The following is a 15,229-nucleotide window of genomic DNA, read 5'->3' as shown; positions in this document are numbered from 1 at the left end:
TAACAGGTAGTAAAATAGAATTAGGATAGAGAACCGTGCTGTCCAATAGAACTTTCTGCAGTTATGAAGACGTACTTGTACTATTTTTCTTTCCCATCAGCAAAGTATGAGAGTTTCAGTGCTCCACGTCTTCACCAGTGCTTCGTATTCACTGTTAAGGTTAGCCATTCTAGTTAGTTTTAGGTTACTAATCCTAAAGTTTGGAGAACATATTAGATTAATGGCAAATTATTTCTCCTTTGGTTTAAGAAAAGCAGTAGGGATTTTTTGGGAGCCAAGATTATGATTTACCCACATATATTTGACTGTCTTCATTGTCCTACCAACAAGACCTAGCCAGTTCATAAAAAACACTCTGCCGTGGCCTGATGCTTAGGAGAGGGGTCCCTTTAAATCTCTGACATCATTTCCTCCTTATCCCCTCAAACCCTGCCCCCCGCCAAAAAAAACCCAAAAACGGATAACTGCCTGCTTTGCAGAGAACATGGAAACTCTCAGAACCCTTCTGCACCTCTTACACCCTGAGTGAGGCAGCTTATGTCCTCTCTGTTCTTACCACGGAGAAGTATCTCTTCTGACAAAGTCTAGTCACTCTGTCTTGAGTTTTGAATCCCCCCTCATCTTACCAAGGACTTTTATTTTATCACATTGCTCCATTTCTTGGGATTACCCTCTTTTCTGGACTCTGTCAGCTTTCACTGTATTCAGGTCTTTCCCGTTTAAAATATAAATGAAAAAAGGAACCAAGTAAAAAACTCGCAGAGGCCTTCCAGCTACCATCTAACTTGCCTCTTCTCTCCACAGTCCTACTTCTCAAGTTAACAGAGCATCCTGTTCTGCTTTCTTTAGTCTGACTTCCACACCAGCCGCATCTCCAAGGTTGCTTTTGCACAGGTCACCAGGAACTTCTATATTGCCAATCCATGAACACCTTTTAGGCCTAATCTTTACTTGATCTCTCAGCAGATGCCACATGGTTGACTTGTGTTATTATTTTTGCTATTTCCTTACCATATTTTTTTAATGTAATTATTTACACCCTGCCGAGGTTTATAATACTTAGATTCTAATTTGTAATTGTAATGCCTTATAGTTTCAGTCTTAGTTCTGTATTTAAATGGCGTCATTTTTGACTAACTTTAATCCTTTTACAACAGGATCACTATTTCTAAATTAATTATTGACTCATCACCTGATTTTTTTTTAATCAAGTAATTTTCTTAAGGGTTCATGGGTACTATATTCCTTGAGTTCTTGCATGTTTAAGCATGTCTGCTGGTTGCCTTTTTTAATTTTGTTCCCCAGATTATAGAAATAATACAAGTTTCTTATAAGAATATAATAAAGCATAATGTATTCTAATATTGTTGCATATGAGGTTTTTTTTGAGTTAACAATAGGTTACAATCTTGTGAAATTTCACTTGTACATTATTGTCTGTCAGTCGTGTTGTAGGTACACCCCTTCACCCTTTCTGCCCACCCCCCACCCCACCTTTCCCCTGGTAGCCACTAATCTGTTCTCTTTGTCCATGTTTAAATTCTTCATATGAGTGGAGTCATACAGAGATTGTCCTTCTCTATCTGGCTTATTTCACTTAACATAATTCCCTCAAGGTCCATCCATGTTGTTGCAAATGGGACGATTTTGTTCTTTTTTACGGCTGAGTAGTATTCCATTGTGTGTGTGTGTGTGTGTGTGTGTGTATACACACACACACACACACACATATACACCACATCTTCTTTATCCGATCATCTGTTGATGGGCACTTAGGTTGCTTCCACGTCTTGACTATTGTAAATAATGCTGCAATGAACATTGGGGTGCATGGGACTTTTGGAATTGCTGACTTCAAGCTCTTTGGATAAATACCCAGTAGTGGGATAGCTGGATCGTATGGTAGTTCTATTTTTAATTTTTTGAGGAATCTCTATGCTGTTTTCCATAGTAGCTGCACCAGTTTGCATTCCCACCAGCAGTGTCTGAGGGTTCCTTTTTCTCCACAACCTCTCCAACATTTGTTACTATTTGTTTTAGTTATTTTTGTCATTCTAATGGGTGTAAGGTGATATCTTAGTGTAGTTTTGATTTGCATTTCCCTGATGATCAGTGATGATGAACATCTTTTCATGTGCCTGTTGGCCATCCGTATATCTTCTTTGGAGAAATGTCTGTTCATGTCTCCTGCCCATTTTTTGATCGGGTTGTTTGATTTTTTTGTTGTTGAGTTGTGTGAGTTCTTTATATATTATGGATATTAAGCCTTTGTCGGATGTATGACTTGCAAATATTTTTTCTCAGTTAGTGGGTTGTTTTTTCGTTTCAATCCTGTTTTCCTTTGCCTTGAAGAAGCTCTTTAGTCTGATGAAGTCCCGTTTGTTTATTCTTTCTGTTGTTTCCCTTGTCTGAGAAGACATGGTGTCCGAAAAGATCCTTTTAATACTGATGTCAAAGAGTGTACTGCCTGCATTTTCTTCTAGAAACCCTATGGTTTCAGGTCTCAGCTTTAGGTCTTTGATCCATTTTGAGTTTATTTTGGTGAATGGTGAAAAAGAATGGTCAATTTTCATTCTTTTACATGCACATGAGTTTTTATATATCTTCTTAAATCCCTATCTTCTCTTGACTTCTGAGATACTGCCCTCTCCTGGTTTTCTCTCACCATTGCTTTCCTTCTCAGTTCTTTAGGCTTTTGCAACTCCTGTGGGCCTCAGCCAACAGCATTGGCCACACCTGGGAGCTGGTTAAAAAATGCAGAATCTCAGGCCTAGCTTTAGAGTCATTCTCATTCTACATCAGAATCTGCATTTTAACAAGATCCCGAGATGATAAGGAAGCACAATAAAGTTTGAGAGCTGTTGCAGTCTGTGGCCCACTACCTTTTGCTTTAATGAGCTCTTAAATCTTAATGTTGGGATTTCTTTTATTTTAGGCAAGCTCCTCTTCTCTGTGACTTCACATAGCATCTGTGTGTTAACAGCTCCTCATCTCTGGTCTTAACTCTTTTGTGTATCCACTGCTTTTTTGATTAGACATCTCACAAGCATCTCACTCCTACTTTGTGTTTCCTCTATCATCATATCTCAATATCTAGCCTAGTGCCTAATAGGTTCTGATTATAAGTATATGCTGTTTGTAACCAGGGATGGAAGCCTTAAAATACAGTGGTACTTTGCTTTTCACATTTGAGTTAGGGTTTGCATTTTCCTCTCCCTTTACTGTGTCGTCACCTTTGTTCAGACTTCTGTTTTTACGGCAGCTTTCTTTCAGGTCCTGTGTCCTGGGCTTTCTTCACTTAAGATTATCAGTCTTAGCAGACACATAACTCTTCTTCTATAGCTACAAAACTTTCAGAATTATCTTCAGGAAAATAAAGCTTTTTGGAAAATATATACAATTTGAAAAATTTTCTCATTACTTCGCTGCAGTTCTGGAAACTAAAAAATAGGTTGTTTAATTTTTCTTCTTAGCATTGTTTTATAATGAAGTTTGATTTTTAACTTCTGGCATTTTAAGCTGTTGAATTTTTAAGGAGACTTGCCTTAAATTTTTGTCAGTTTGTGAGAAGTAAATCTTAAAATAGAAGCGACTTTTAACACTAATTTAACAAACATTTTCTGCATAATACCCATCACAATGTCAAATTTAGAAGGTTCCTTTTTTTGCAAAAAGGAGTTGAGGAAAGGAGGAAAGCCTTGAAATGTTGAATGGAGAAGTTTTACTTAACCCATCGATTCTTCGTAATAGAGAGCAAATTCCTAATCTGAACCTCTACTTTTATTTTACAATAAATATTATGTCATTTCTAGGAATAATTTTTGGACAAGTAAGAGGGGTAGTGGTATTTGCATCCTATCTTTTTTTACTAAATTAAGAATGGGAATCTTCTTATTTTGACTAATTGTTTTCACAATTCTCAATCAGACTAATCTCTACAAAGCACATTCTTTATTGTTCCCTTTGAAGGAAATATAGCTAAAAATCACCAGTATCCTACTACTCAGATAACTCACTCATTGGTCATTTTGCAGGAGGCAGTCTTTCTGATTTCTCATGCATCACCCCCCCCCCCCCCCCCCCCCCGCCCCAAATACCTCCCGGGTATGTTCTTTCTGTAACTTGCTTTACAGTACATTGCCATCCTTTTCACTTTCTCCAGTTTAAACTTTTGTACTTAACTGTGTTAACTTCCTGTTGCTGCCGTAACTAACATTTTCACAGGTTCAGTGGCGTTAGGATGTGGATGTCTTTGAGGGGTCATTATTTGCCTGCTGTAGTAGCATTTGTAAACTACAAGAAAATGGTAAGCACAACATTGTTTATTAATTAGAGTAGCCGGGCATGAGCTTATGATTAATCAGAGAAATTCTTCATCAGTCATTTATAAAAGGAAACAAATGTTCTCACATGAAATTGAGAATACTACTGCTGTAAGTATGTTATTAACATATGTGGCAAAGCAGTGGTTAAATGCTCTGAAATTACTAAGACAACATTAAAGGCTGATTCTAAAAGTGTTTTGATTTAGATTAAAATCTCTTTAAACCTTATACCAAACTGGGCTTGAGATGTAGGCTTTAGAAAGTGTAGATAATAGTGCACTCGTGCTAAAATTTGAATTTTTGCTAACTTTGGGATATGTGGGCTTATCTTAGTGTAATGTAGTTTTTGTGAGATTTTTAACTATTCTGTCTAGTCTAGAAATTCTGTTAAGGTTTATTATGCTAAAAATTAGTTAAATGGCAGTTGATCTTTGGCGGGCATGTTTGGTCATCTTTACAAGCTAAAGGCATCTTTTGAAGTGTATATCTGGAACCCACAAGCTCTAGCTCTCTAACTAGATGATGACCTCAGGCAGAGCAAGAAACTTTCAGAGGTCTCAGGTGAATACTTACATATTTTGGCATATGTACCACCCATGGTATACATAAATTATCTGTCTCCTTTAATCCAGACAAAAGCCATGGGAGGCTGGAAATATTGTCCCAGTTTTAAAGCTGAGCAGGTGGTGAAGACTGGGTTTTAATCCAAGTGTAGATGACCCCAGAACACTTCCACTTTTACTGTCTTTAAAGGTTTGTCCATAGGTTAATAGTTTTCAGACGGTGCTACAAGGCTGTCTGCAGGTCCTTTGGAAGTTTGGAGAAAAATGAAATTTTCTTTTTTGCTTGAGGAATCAGTTATCCCCTTTACTTGTTTTATGCATTTGGATTCTGTCTTAATTCTGTTTGGAAAGAGTTTCTCTGCCTAAAATATTTGAAGTCTCCTGTGCTAGAAACCGGAGACCTATCTAGGATGACTGTGTGTTAGAAAATAAAAACGTAGGTGATAGTAGTTTATATTTGTCAATGGACAGACTAATTTCAATTATATTTCTGTTCCTAATGATATTTTGTGTAGCCTGATACTAAGATGAGGTTGAGGTGATTGAAGAAACTATTAATAGGATGGGGAAGTGATTAGAGTTAAGATTTGATACTGAAAGTGGGTCATCTGCAATTTTCTGCACTGGGTTTACTCCCCACACCAGCTTGTGCTGTGTTTAAAGGCTGCCCTAAGCAGGATGTCATTACAGGTTAAACCTCTGAATGCACTAGCTGACACACTGCGCATCTGAGACCCAGGACTTTATTGGGGCAAGGGTAATGCTTGTTCAAATGCAAAACAAGCTGCTCTGTTTAATGAGGCCGTTTAAATTGGCCTTCCCAGAGTGGGAAGAGAATATAATCTCAATTTGGAGGTTAAAGTAGGAGTTAATATGGTTATGTGTGTTTACTACTCTCACTGCAAAGTCTTGTCAAAGGGAGAGGGAAAATTTAAAATATGGTGCCGATAGGGGTAGAAATGTAGACGTGAGTTAGAATTGAGGAAATGTAGTTGACCCCTAGTAAATAGTTATTGAATGTAGTGGGGAGAATGCTTTTACTCTATAAAAACTTAAGAGTTTGCACAGTTGATCAGGAGAGGGCTTGTGTGGCGGCATATTTCCCCCATACTCTTTGTAGCTCTTGGGTTGAAACCATACAAAATTGCCAATATCTGACTATTTTGGACTACATAAACAGCGTGTTTCGACCTAAATGTATGCTGGTGGAAATGCTGAGGCACAGTGTCGCTGGGGGTAGTAGTTTTGCCCCGCCGGGTGGGAGGTGGGTGCTGCGGTGCCCTGGAGTTGCCCTGGGCCCCGTGGGGTGGAGCTTGATGCCCCCCACCCTCTCTGCTGCCCGCGCAAGGGCGGGCAGCGGGGCCTGAGGCTGGGAGGCGCTCTGGGTTGCAGTGGGCCTTCCTAGTTGGGGCTGGGCCCCAGCCCTGGCTTCAGGTGGCCTTCCCAGCTGACCGGCTCCGCGACCACACACTGCAGCCACGTCCTTCACCCGAACTGGCCGGAGCCTAGCTGATGAATCTGGGGAAGACAGACTTCCAAGACAGATGGAGGTTTAGGGCCCAGCAGAGGACAGCTCAGTGATGGCTCCCATTTTTGGAGTCTCAGGCACATTTGAGCTCCCCGGGAGGTGTGGTCAACCCCTCAGGGCGGGAGAGGCTTTCTGTCTCCTCCTCGGTAGCTGGTGCTTCTGAGAAGTGAATGGAGTGTCCAGAGCAGGGTGCTGACCTTCGCTTCTTGACAGCCTACCCCGGGCATGCTTAGGAACAGAATGTGTCCAGGAGGGGCCTCTGTTACATTGTCTTTGCTTCTGGGGGCAAGGCTGTGAGCTGCCCGACTTCTCGTGACTGGGAAGTCTGCCTTGCCTTTTCTGTGCTCCTGGAGGAGCATCTTTCTCACATGTTTACCAGCAGCTGGGACAAGGAAGAGAAAAGGTATTAACATTAAGAGACCGCGTTGCTTAAACTGAAACGAGAAAGTTGTAAGCCAGTGGAATCTGACTGGATCGTGGAATGGCTGCAGCATAATTGAGCTCACAGTGATGTTTCTTTTGATCTGTACTTTTCTTAGGTTAAATCACACTTCACATTATGTTGTGACTTTGCAGGACTGCTGTGTGGTTGGGATTCTTTTTCTCTTTGAAGATGGAGCTAGGTTCCCAACTTTGGAGCATTGGGAGGTTTTAGCAGCTGCTATCTTGTAATCCCTCCATTGACCAGAAATACCAGCACATTTACTTGTTTTCACACTTTGAATGGGAATTTAAATTGTGCTTTTTCTACAATGTTTGGAAAAATAATAAAGATATATTGTAAGGTGAGCCCGAACTATTGATGGTAAACGTATAACTGCTTTGCTAGGTCAAGAAATTGAATTGTTTTCTTGCTTAGTAAGTTATCTTATGTTGATTTGATCACACACTGAGTTTACTGCCCCTGCATGTGATTAGCTGTTTTGGTTTAGTGACTTGAAAGGCATTGGTGTCTTAGACTCAGGGAGCTGCCTTGCAATTATTACGTTGCTCACTCAAGTGAGCAGCATAACATGGATCATGAACTAGGCATACAGCATACATATAGGGCATTTGGGCAATGCTGAGCCCACTCTTTCACAAGTGACCTAAAATGATGGATCTTCATATGCACATAGCATCTCCTCAGCGGGAACTGGATTACAAGAGAGTACCTTTATAGTCCCTTTGTTGGGCTAGGACACCTGGTATATACAGGGCTCCAGATGGTGGAAACCGATTCATGTGGTGCACGTGATGAGCCACATTGTGATGGAATTCTGCTGTACTTTTGTTTCCCTTTGAACTTTAGAGACAGTGGAATTAACCTTTTTTTTCTCTTTGCATCCTCAACCCCCATCTAAGGTTGTCTATCCTTGAGTAATCTAGAACCCAAATTGCATTTACATGGTCACATTGGTACCCAGCATTGTTTTTTTGAAAGTTAAATTCTTTGCAACAAAATAATTATAATTGAGCAAACATTAAATTTGAGGCATTCAGTTTTAATTTTGTAGAACTGTCGCTTATAAAGTCACTGGGAGTGCATTCTTAGCACGTCGACTGCTCTTTTGTCGTGCCCAAGACAAATAGTGGCCTGCCACATCCCAGCAAAGGCAGATTCTTGGGAAAAAGTGCTTCTTTCATCTTTCATTCAGTCTGACAAGTTAGTCAGTCACATTGTGGATCATTTCTTCCAGATGACCTCTCTCTCTCTTAAACACTGTTTATTACTGTGCTGATAAATGCTCCAGCAACACTGGTGAACTCGAGGGTATAAGGAATTCTTTACCAGTTGACTCTAATCCCCAAGCCCCAATGTTGTGTGTCTCTCTCTGGTGCTTTTATCTTTACTTACCTTCTTTTCCTGACTCTCCTTCTCCTTTGCAAATTATTTCTGATTTTTATTATGGAAGTAGAATAGAATGATTTACTTTCTGTAAATACCAGACTAAAACCTTTTATTTGAGGATGGCCCTGCATTTCTCCTCTATCCCTCTTTTGAGGGAGGCACTGATCAGTAGGAAACAAGATGAATACCTAGCTGATGTTAACGTTCTAGAGGATGAAGATGGATGAGGGGATGGCAGCAGGCCCTTCCCCTTGTGACACTCTCCATTGCCCAAATATGCCTCTAGAGCAGACAACTGTTCACTATTAGGAGGAATTCATCAAAGTCAACACCCTGGTGATCCTTTGGATCACTTATAATTCCCTGTAGCTTTCAGCAGCTGACACAGAATGAGAAAGGAATAGACTCAGTTAGGGGAATTGAACACAGAGATAGCGGAGAAAGTCCAATCAAAATAGATTTGATTGAACTTCAGCTACTTGTACAGAGTTTCTTAGTTGTTTATAGTCCAATTTCTCTTTCAGCATTTATTCCATGTAGTCCATCCAGGGACAATTTCTAACATTTTTTAAAGAAAGTGGATTGTAAATGTGTTCTGGAATATTTTGAAAAGAGATTTTATCCAGTGTACAACTCCTAATAATTAAAAGGTATATTTCATGTCATTTATGTTTTTTTAACCCTGTTTTCCTTTATTCTTAAATTTTGCACAGTGCTTAAGTATTTCTAGCATGTAAACATTATTTATAGAATAAGTTATAGTTGTAATTATTTTTCTCCTGCCTCCTTTTATTTTTATTTATGTTTTTTATTACAGAAATGAGCCGTCAGACTGCAACAGCATTACCTACTGGAACCTCAAAGTGTACACCGTCCCAGAGGGTGCCTGCCCTGACTGGCACAACTGCGTCCAACAATGACTTGGCGAGTCTTTTTGAGTGTCCGGTCTGCTTTGACTATGTGTTACCACCCATTCTTCAATGTCAGAGTGGCCATCTTGTTTGTAGCAACTGTCGCCCAAAGCTCACATGTTGTCCGACTTGCCGGGGCCCATTGGGATCCATTCGCAACTTGGCTATGGAGAAAGTGGCCAATTCAGTACTTTTCCCTTGTAAATATGCCTCTTCTGGATGTGAAATAACTCTGCCACACACAGAAAAAGCAGACCACGAAGAGCTCTGTGAGTTTAGGCCTTATTCCTGCCCGTGCCCTGGTGCTTCCTGTAAATGGCAAGGCTCTTTGGATGCTGTGATGCCCCATCTGATGCATCAGCATAAATCCATTACGACCCTGCAGGGCGAGGATATAGTGTTCCTTGCTACAGACATTAATCTTCCTGGTGCTGTTGACTGGGTGATGATGCAGTCTTGTTTTGGCTTTCACTTTATGTTAGTCTTGGAGAAACAGGAAAAATACGATGGTCACCAGCAGTTCTTTGCAATTGTACAGCTGATAGGAACACGCAAACAAGCTGAAAATTTTGCTTATCGACTTGAGTTAAATGGTCATAGGCGGCGATTGACTTGGGAAGCGACTCCTCGATCTATTCATGAGGGAATTGCAACAGCCATTATGAATAGTGACTGCCTAGTCTTTGACACCAGCATTGCACAACTTTTTGCAGAAAATGGCAATTTAGGCATCAATGTAACTATTTCCATGTGTTGAAATGGCAATCAAACATTTTCTGGCCAGTGTTTAAAACTATTGCATTTAATTTCACAGAGAATAAGGCACCCATCTGCCTGCTAACCTGAAACTTTCGGTAGGTGGAGGCTAGACACGTGAAGGTAAATAAAAGGAAAGGCTGTTAAGTACAGGAAACAGTTGCATGTAATAACACTAATATATTTAAAAATAAGTCAACAGTAAACCACTGAAATATATATATATATACACCCAAGATGGGAATCTTTTGTATTAAGAAAGGAAGCATTGTAAAATAATTCTGAATTTGTGTTTGTTGTAGGTTGAGTGTACTGTTGAAAAATATTGGGGTTTTTGTTTTGTTTTTGCGTGCGTGAGCCTTTGTATGTGTGCGCGTTTGTGTGTGTGCGTGTTTGGTTTTTTTTTCCTTTAACTGACAAGCCATGTTGAGTGGTCTTGGACCACTGCTTTCCCCTTACGTGAGTCAATACATAGTGCTGCTGTGTGTGTATATTTTTTTGTGTGTATTTGCTAATTTTTATTAATTCTAGTTTTTCATTAAATAAATTTGACTTTCTTTTCTGTAATTCAGGTTCTTCCTCACCTTTTTTTTGGTACCTTTTTAAAGTTAGTGTCTTTTTGATATGTATAATTGTTTATGGTAAAGTTTATACATATGTGTTCAATACATATTTTCTTTCCCCCATTAATCAGTTCATTAGAAATATTTTAAATTCAGCTATTTTGTGAAGATATGAGTTCCAAGAAAGGAAAGGTAACATCAGAAGAATTATCAAAAGCTATTTAAAGCAGCTATATGATGAGCTCTCTTTTTCCCTCCTGTTGAGTCATCCCTTCAAACTCATTCTTTGAAAGGTTAGGGAGTACTGATTTTTTTTAAATACTGGGGAAAAAAAAAAATCAGCCTTTCCCCCCCTCCCCAAATATAGTGGACAAATCACATGTTTAAAATTTGCTCTTGTATTTATTGGTTTTGCAAAAGAAGGCATCATCTTACACAGTATTTGTAATTAAAAGCAAATCATTTGTTTAAAAAAAGGCAGTTTGCAAAAAAATGTTTTTGGTCTTTTATAATTCTCATTAAAAGAAGATCTGGCAAATTAAAAACTCTTATGTGTCTGCTTTAGCTCTAAGTTTGATTAAAATCCAAAGTTGCTCGCCTACTCAGTTCTGTACCTTCTAGCCAAAAGCATTGTGTGCTGTATTTGAAGTGTGCTAGATGAGTTTTATTCTACAGCAAAAGAATGGGTTATATGGCCTCTGTTTGGATTAGAGTCTTGTTTTTTCCTCCCTTATCATTTTGATTCTCACAACTCTGTTGGGAGACTCATTAGTTAAAATACTGATCACTTTTTTCCCTCTTAAAAAAATAAAAATGAGTTAATATTTTATACCCTAGTGGTTATGAGCTTGGGCTCTGTAGCCAGACTTCCAAGGGACCTCCACGGCACTCCTAGCTCCAACCCACTTATGAGCTGTGAGACCCTGGGTCCTAGTTTCCTAGCATGTGAAATAGGGTTAATTATGGTAGCTGCCTCAAAGGGTTAAATGGGGTACAAGTAAGTTACCCTAGAACGGTGTTTGCACATAACAGGCACCTAACAGATGTTGGCTGCTGCTATTATGCCTTTAGCACCGTGTGGTTAACTGCTTGCTAGTTATTCTGAGGAACCTGGCAAGATTCTGAAATTGCCTTCTGAATGGCCCAACATCATTTTATTTTATGGGTACCCTAAAAACGTAGAAAGTCAGTTAAAATTAATTTGAACTTTCCCCTTATCCGATCATCACCAATTCTGGATAACAGAATTTACTCCTATTAACCATTTTCAGGAAAGAAGACTGTGTAGTCTTTTCTCTACATAAGCGTTATTTTTTGAATTGGTTGAAACAAGTGCTTGTGTGGCAGTCTTTGTGGCGAAAGAGAATAGGTCAACCACAAATGTATATCCAGGTCTGTTCCTCTTAACGTGCGTTTAGAAAAGCAGTTTTCCTCCCTCATTTAATAGTTTGAATATTTTTGTGGAGGTATATTATTTTGCGTTTTAAAAATACTTTTTTTAAAAGTGTTTTTTTGATTATAAAAGTATTATGTGCTCAGTAGATAAACTGTGGAAGTTAGAAAATGGCACACAAGAGATGATAATGTTAGCCCATCAGAGATGACTGCAAACATTTTTCTTTTCTAGTCCTTTATATTTACATGTGCTTACACACATTTTGAAATCATGTAATTTTGATCATGTAATTATGTAACTGCCTCACACTTCCACACACAGCATGATCATCTAAGCATTTCACCACATAAGCAGTCTTAGAAAAGCACCATTTTGGATAACTTTTGTGAGGCATGACTATAATTCTAGCCAGTCTCCTGATATTGGGTATCTGCTTTGTCCAATTTGTCCAGGTAAATCTTTTTGGCTATTTCTGTGTGTTTTCTGATTCTATTCTTGAGATTCTTTTTTATTTTCTAAGGTCTTGATACTGGCATTATGGTTTTCTGGAGAGGCTTCAGTGGATGGTAGCAGTGAGGATTTCCCATTTCATTGTAACCTCATGTTTTGCTAATTGATGCAAATTGAGTAAATTCTGTGTGTTGGACAGCTAGTAAGGTTGACCTTGTGATATGTAACTATATTTTTTTGAAGTCATCTCCATTATTCTTGGTATACAGGGATAATGAGACCTACAGCCATGTTTCTGGGTCTGTTTGATTGGATTTATGAGGTGTCTGGTTCTTAAATCATCTCTATTATAATCAATAATCTACTTTCTCCAAATCATGCGCCTGCTCCTTCTTTGGGTGTCTTGGTGTTTTCTCTTGGGACTGTATGGGGTGGAGGGTCGGTGACACTCTTGAACTTTGTTCTTTTGCTTTTGTATTCTTAAACTTGAATTTATCCTGTTAAATTGAATCATGGGCCAGTTTAATGTGTTAATGATCTTTGGAGAACAATTTTTTCTTTTGCTCTGAGTGATTTTTATTACATGTGTGACCTTTTTTTTAAGGCTCAGATGTCTGTAAACTTTAAAATTAATGTCAGTGGCTCTCGATTATTTTGGGTTACCATAAATCTTAGTGGCCCCCCTCCGCCACCAGAGCTCAAGAGCTCTTTATATCCAGGGACATCTGCAATGATTCTACTAAGGGTGGAATTTTATTTCATTCAGTTTCCTGAGAGGAAGAATTGGTAAGTAACCCAAATTAAAAAAACACTGCATCAAACTAAACATATCTGGGGGTCAGTCTGCTGTATTAGAATTTGAGTAAGAACAGAACATAATAGGGTGAATTTAGTGTATGACCTACCAACTAGTACCATAGTCATTTATGTAGGTTTTACAAGAAAGGTACAGATAGAGACAGAGGATTATGGAAACGTATAGAGTGAATGTACTGGTAGAATCTTGGTCATTGCCCTCCCCACCTACCCACTCTGCATGTTCCAAACATAAAGGATTATTTGCTGGTTTACTCTTATCATCTGAAGCTGGTTTGATCATTTACATTTATCTAAAAACAGCATCATCCCAAAAATTAGTTTAATACTATCAAGCACCTACTAATATTTGGTGAACAGTGTGGGCTGCAGGTTCTAACTGCCCGAGTTTGAATCCTGACCCTCTACCTACCAACTTTTATTTATTTAATTTTGCTCTGCCTGGTTCCTCCTCTGTAAAAAGTTGTAATGGTGTATACCTCATACAGGAATGAAGATGGCTAAGTGTGCTATAATGTGCTCCTCTTTATGCCTGGCACCATATTCCCAGTGCCTTGCTGAATCAGACATTTTCCCTAATCTTACACAGCTTTAAGAATTTTCTCTGATAAATAAATCTTATTATTACAGATATAATTAGGCCTTTCTGAATTCTGAAAAGCATAAACAATGGTATGGAGGAATACGTGGTTTTATAAAGTCACATTTGACAAGCTTGCGCTGTCCTGTTAAGATTAGGGTTAGGCTAAAGGGTTTCAGTTCCTATTGCCTAGAAATGTACTGACAGTAAGTTAGAGCTGAACTTACTTAAAACTTTTTAATAGGAAAGATTTTCTCTTAGGTCCAAAACTGTTAAACACATTCTTTACATCACTGGTAAGTACAAACCATACGTAATATGTTCTAAATAAGTGAATTTTCATAGCAAATACAGCTTTTCCTAGAATTAAAAAAAACAAAAACTTTTGATAAAGCTGTTTTAGAACATTTCAGTGGTCACTCACAGGATTACCTATGTGTCTATTCAGATCCTTTTACCATTTCCTTTCTGTTGTAGCGTTTTTCTTTTAATTTTTTAGTTAGTGCGATTTTCACTGTAGCATCCACTAAATGTTAGTGAAACAAAAGAGCATAGCACCGGCTCATAAACCATGAAACTGGATAATGACTATACTTCTATAGTCTGGATTTTTTTTTAAGCTGCTGGATAAAATTTTCATGAGGCTGGGTGCTCAAACACAATTCATTTTTGCCAAAATAATGTGAGCTTGAACATGTTAATTAATCAAAAAAAAAAAACAACAAACTTGATGTTTACATCTAATAATCCCAGCTGAAATAAACTTTAGATCTGGAAAGAGAAGTGACAAACTTAACATTGTGGAAGGTTTATCATTTCAGTGGTTCCTAAAATAGGAAAACACGAAGTCAGCCCACTCTCCCCTCAGCAGTTGATTACCTCACGTCATGGCTGACTTTGGTAAGGCTTAAATGTGGACCCGTCACCTATTACAGGAGTTCCTGGTGGTGGACATCACTAGTCGCCACCTCCAGAAGAGGAGAAGCAGCATCTTCTGGATGGCAGGCAGCCTCTACCAATCAGAGGTGGCACCCATTTGCATCCCCACTCTTAGGAAGAGAATCTGTGCTAGGACAGAATGCAAATCTTGACTGATGTCAAGGGAAGAAAAGGAAAGAAGGAAATCTTTGTGTTTCACTTAGGACATACACTTATTGCTGCCTCTTATTTAAAAAAAAATTCAGGTACGTTTAGTATCCTTTAAATACCACTCTCATGATCAGGAGACCTTAACTATGGTCATAAATTTATAGACTGATGTTAAATATTTTAGGATCAACCACTTACATGGTGTTTTTCACTCTATTTGCAAATAGGTAGTCAAAAACACTAAAGAACTCTGCCTCTGTCATGGTTTGCAGTAAGGTTCAAACAGAAGGGACACGTGGCAAATGTGTGCCTCCAGCAGACAGTATAGATTTCTTGATTACCAAGGCACTGAAAGTTTTTAGTTTTAATACTGGAAGAGCGTTAAAAAGCCTGCACATAAAAAGCACATGGAGTACTGGTT

The 15,229-nt window shown here is 38.7% G+C and overlaps 2 protein-coding genes across 8 annotated transcripts in view; one reads left to right on the top strand and one right to left on the bottom strand.

Annotated features, from left to right (window-relative positions):
* The window catches only part of SIAH1 (siah E3 ubiquitin protein ligase 1), a 34,053-nt gene extending 19,570 nt beyond the window's left edge, over positions 1–14,483 (top strand). For 4 of the 5 annotated variants that reach the window (XM_023636925.2, XM_070262932.1, XM_070262931.1 and 1 more), the window contains exon 2: positions 9,065–14,483. In XM_023636925.2, coding sequence (XP_023492693.1) covers positions 9,067–9,915 — 849 coding nt within the window. In that variant the 5' untranslated portion in view covers positions 9,065–9,066 and the 3' untranslated portion in view covers positions 9,916–14,483. Of the gene's footprint in view, positions 1–8,764; positions 8,898–9,064 lie in introns of those variants that run through there. The other variant, XM_005608250.4, reaches the window with a different exon arrangement.
* LONP2 (lon peptidase 2, peroxisomal) overlaps positions 1–15,229 on the bottom strand; it is a 135,697-nt gene that overhangs the window by 4,546 nt on the left and 115,922 nt on the right. Inside the window, exon 15 of one of the 3 annotated variants that reach the window (XM_023636920.2) lies at positions 4,305–6,798. The exons of the other annotated variants lie outside the window; for them this stretch is intronic. Coding sequence (XP_023492688.1) covers positions 6,781–6,798 — 18 coding nt within the window. The 3' untranslated portion in view covers positions 4,305–6,780. Of the gene's footprint in view, positions 1–4,304; positions 6,799–15,229 lie in introns of those variants that run through there. 3 annotated transcript variants of the gene reach the window in all.

The sequence above is a fragment of the Equus caballus genome, chromosome 3 (assembly GCF_041296265.1).
Source record: "Equus caballus isolate H_3958 breed thoroughbred chromosome 3, TB-T2T, whole genome shotgun sequence".
NCBI lineage: Eukaryota > Metazoa > Chordata > Mammalia > Perissodactyla > Equidae > Equus > Equus caballus.
Note: the sequence above shows the minus strand (reverse complement) of the source record. Positions and strands in the feature narration are given on the sequence as shown.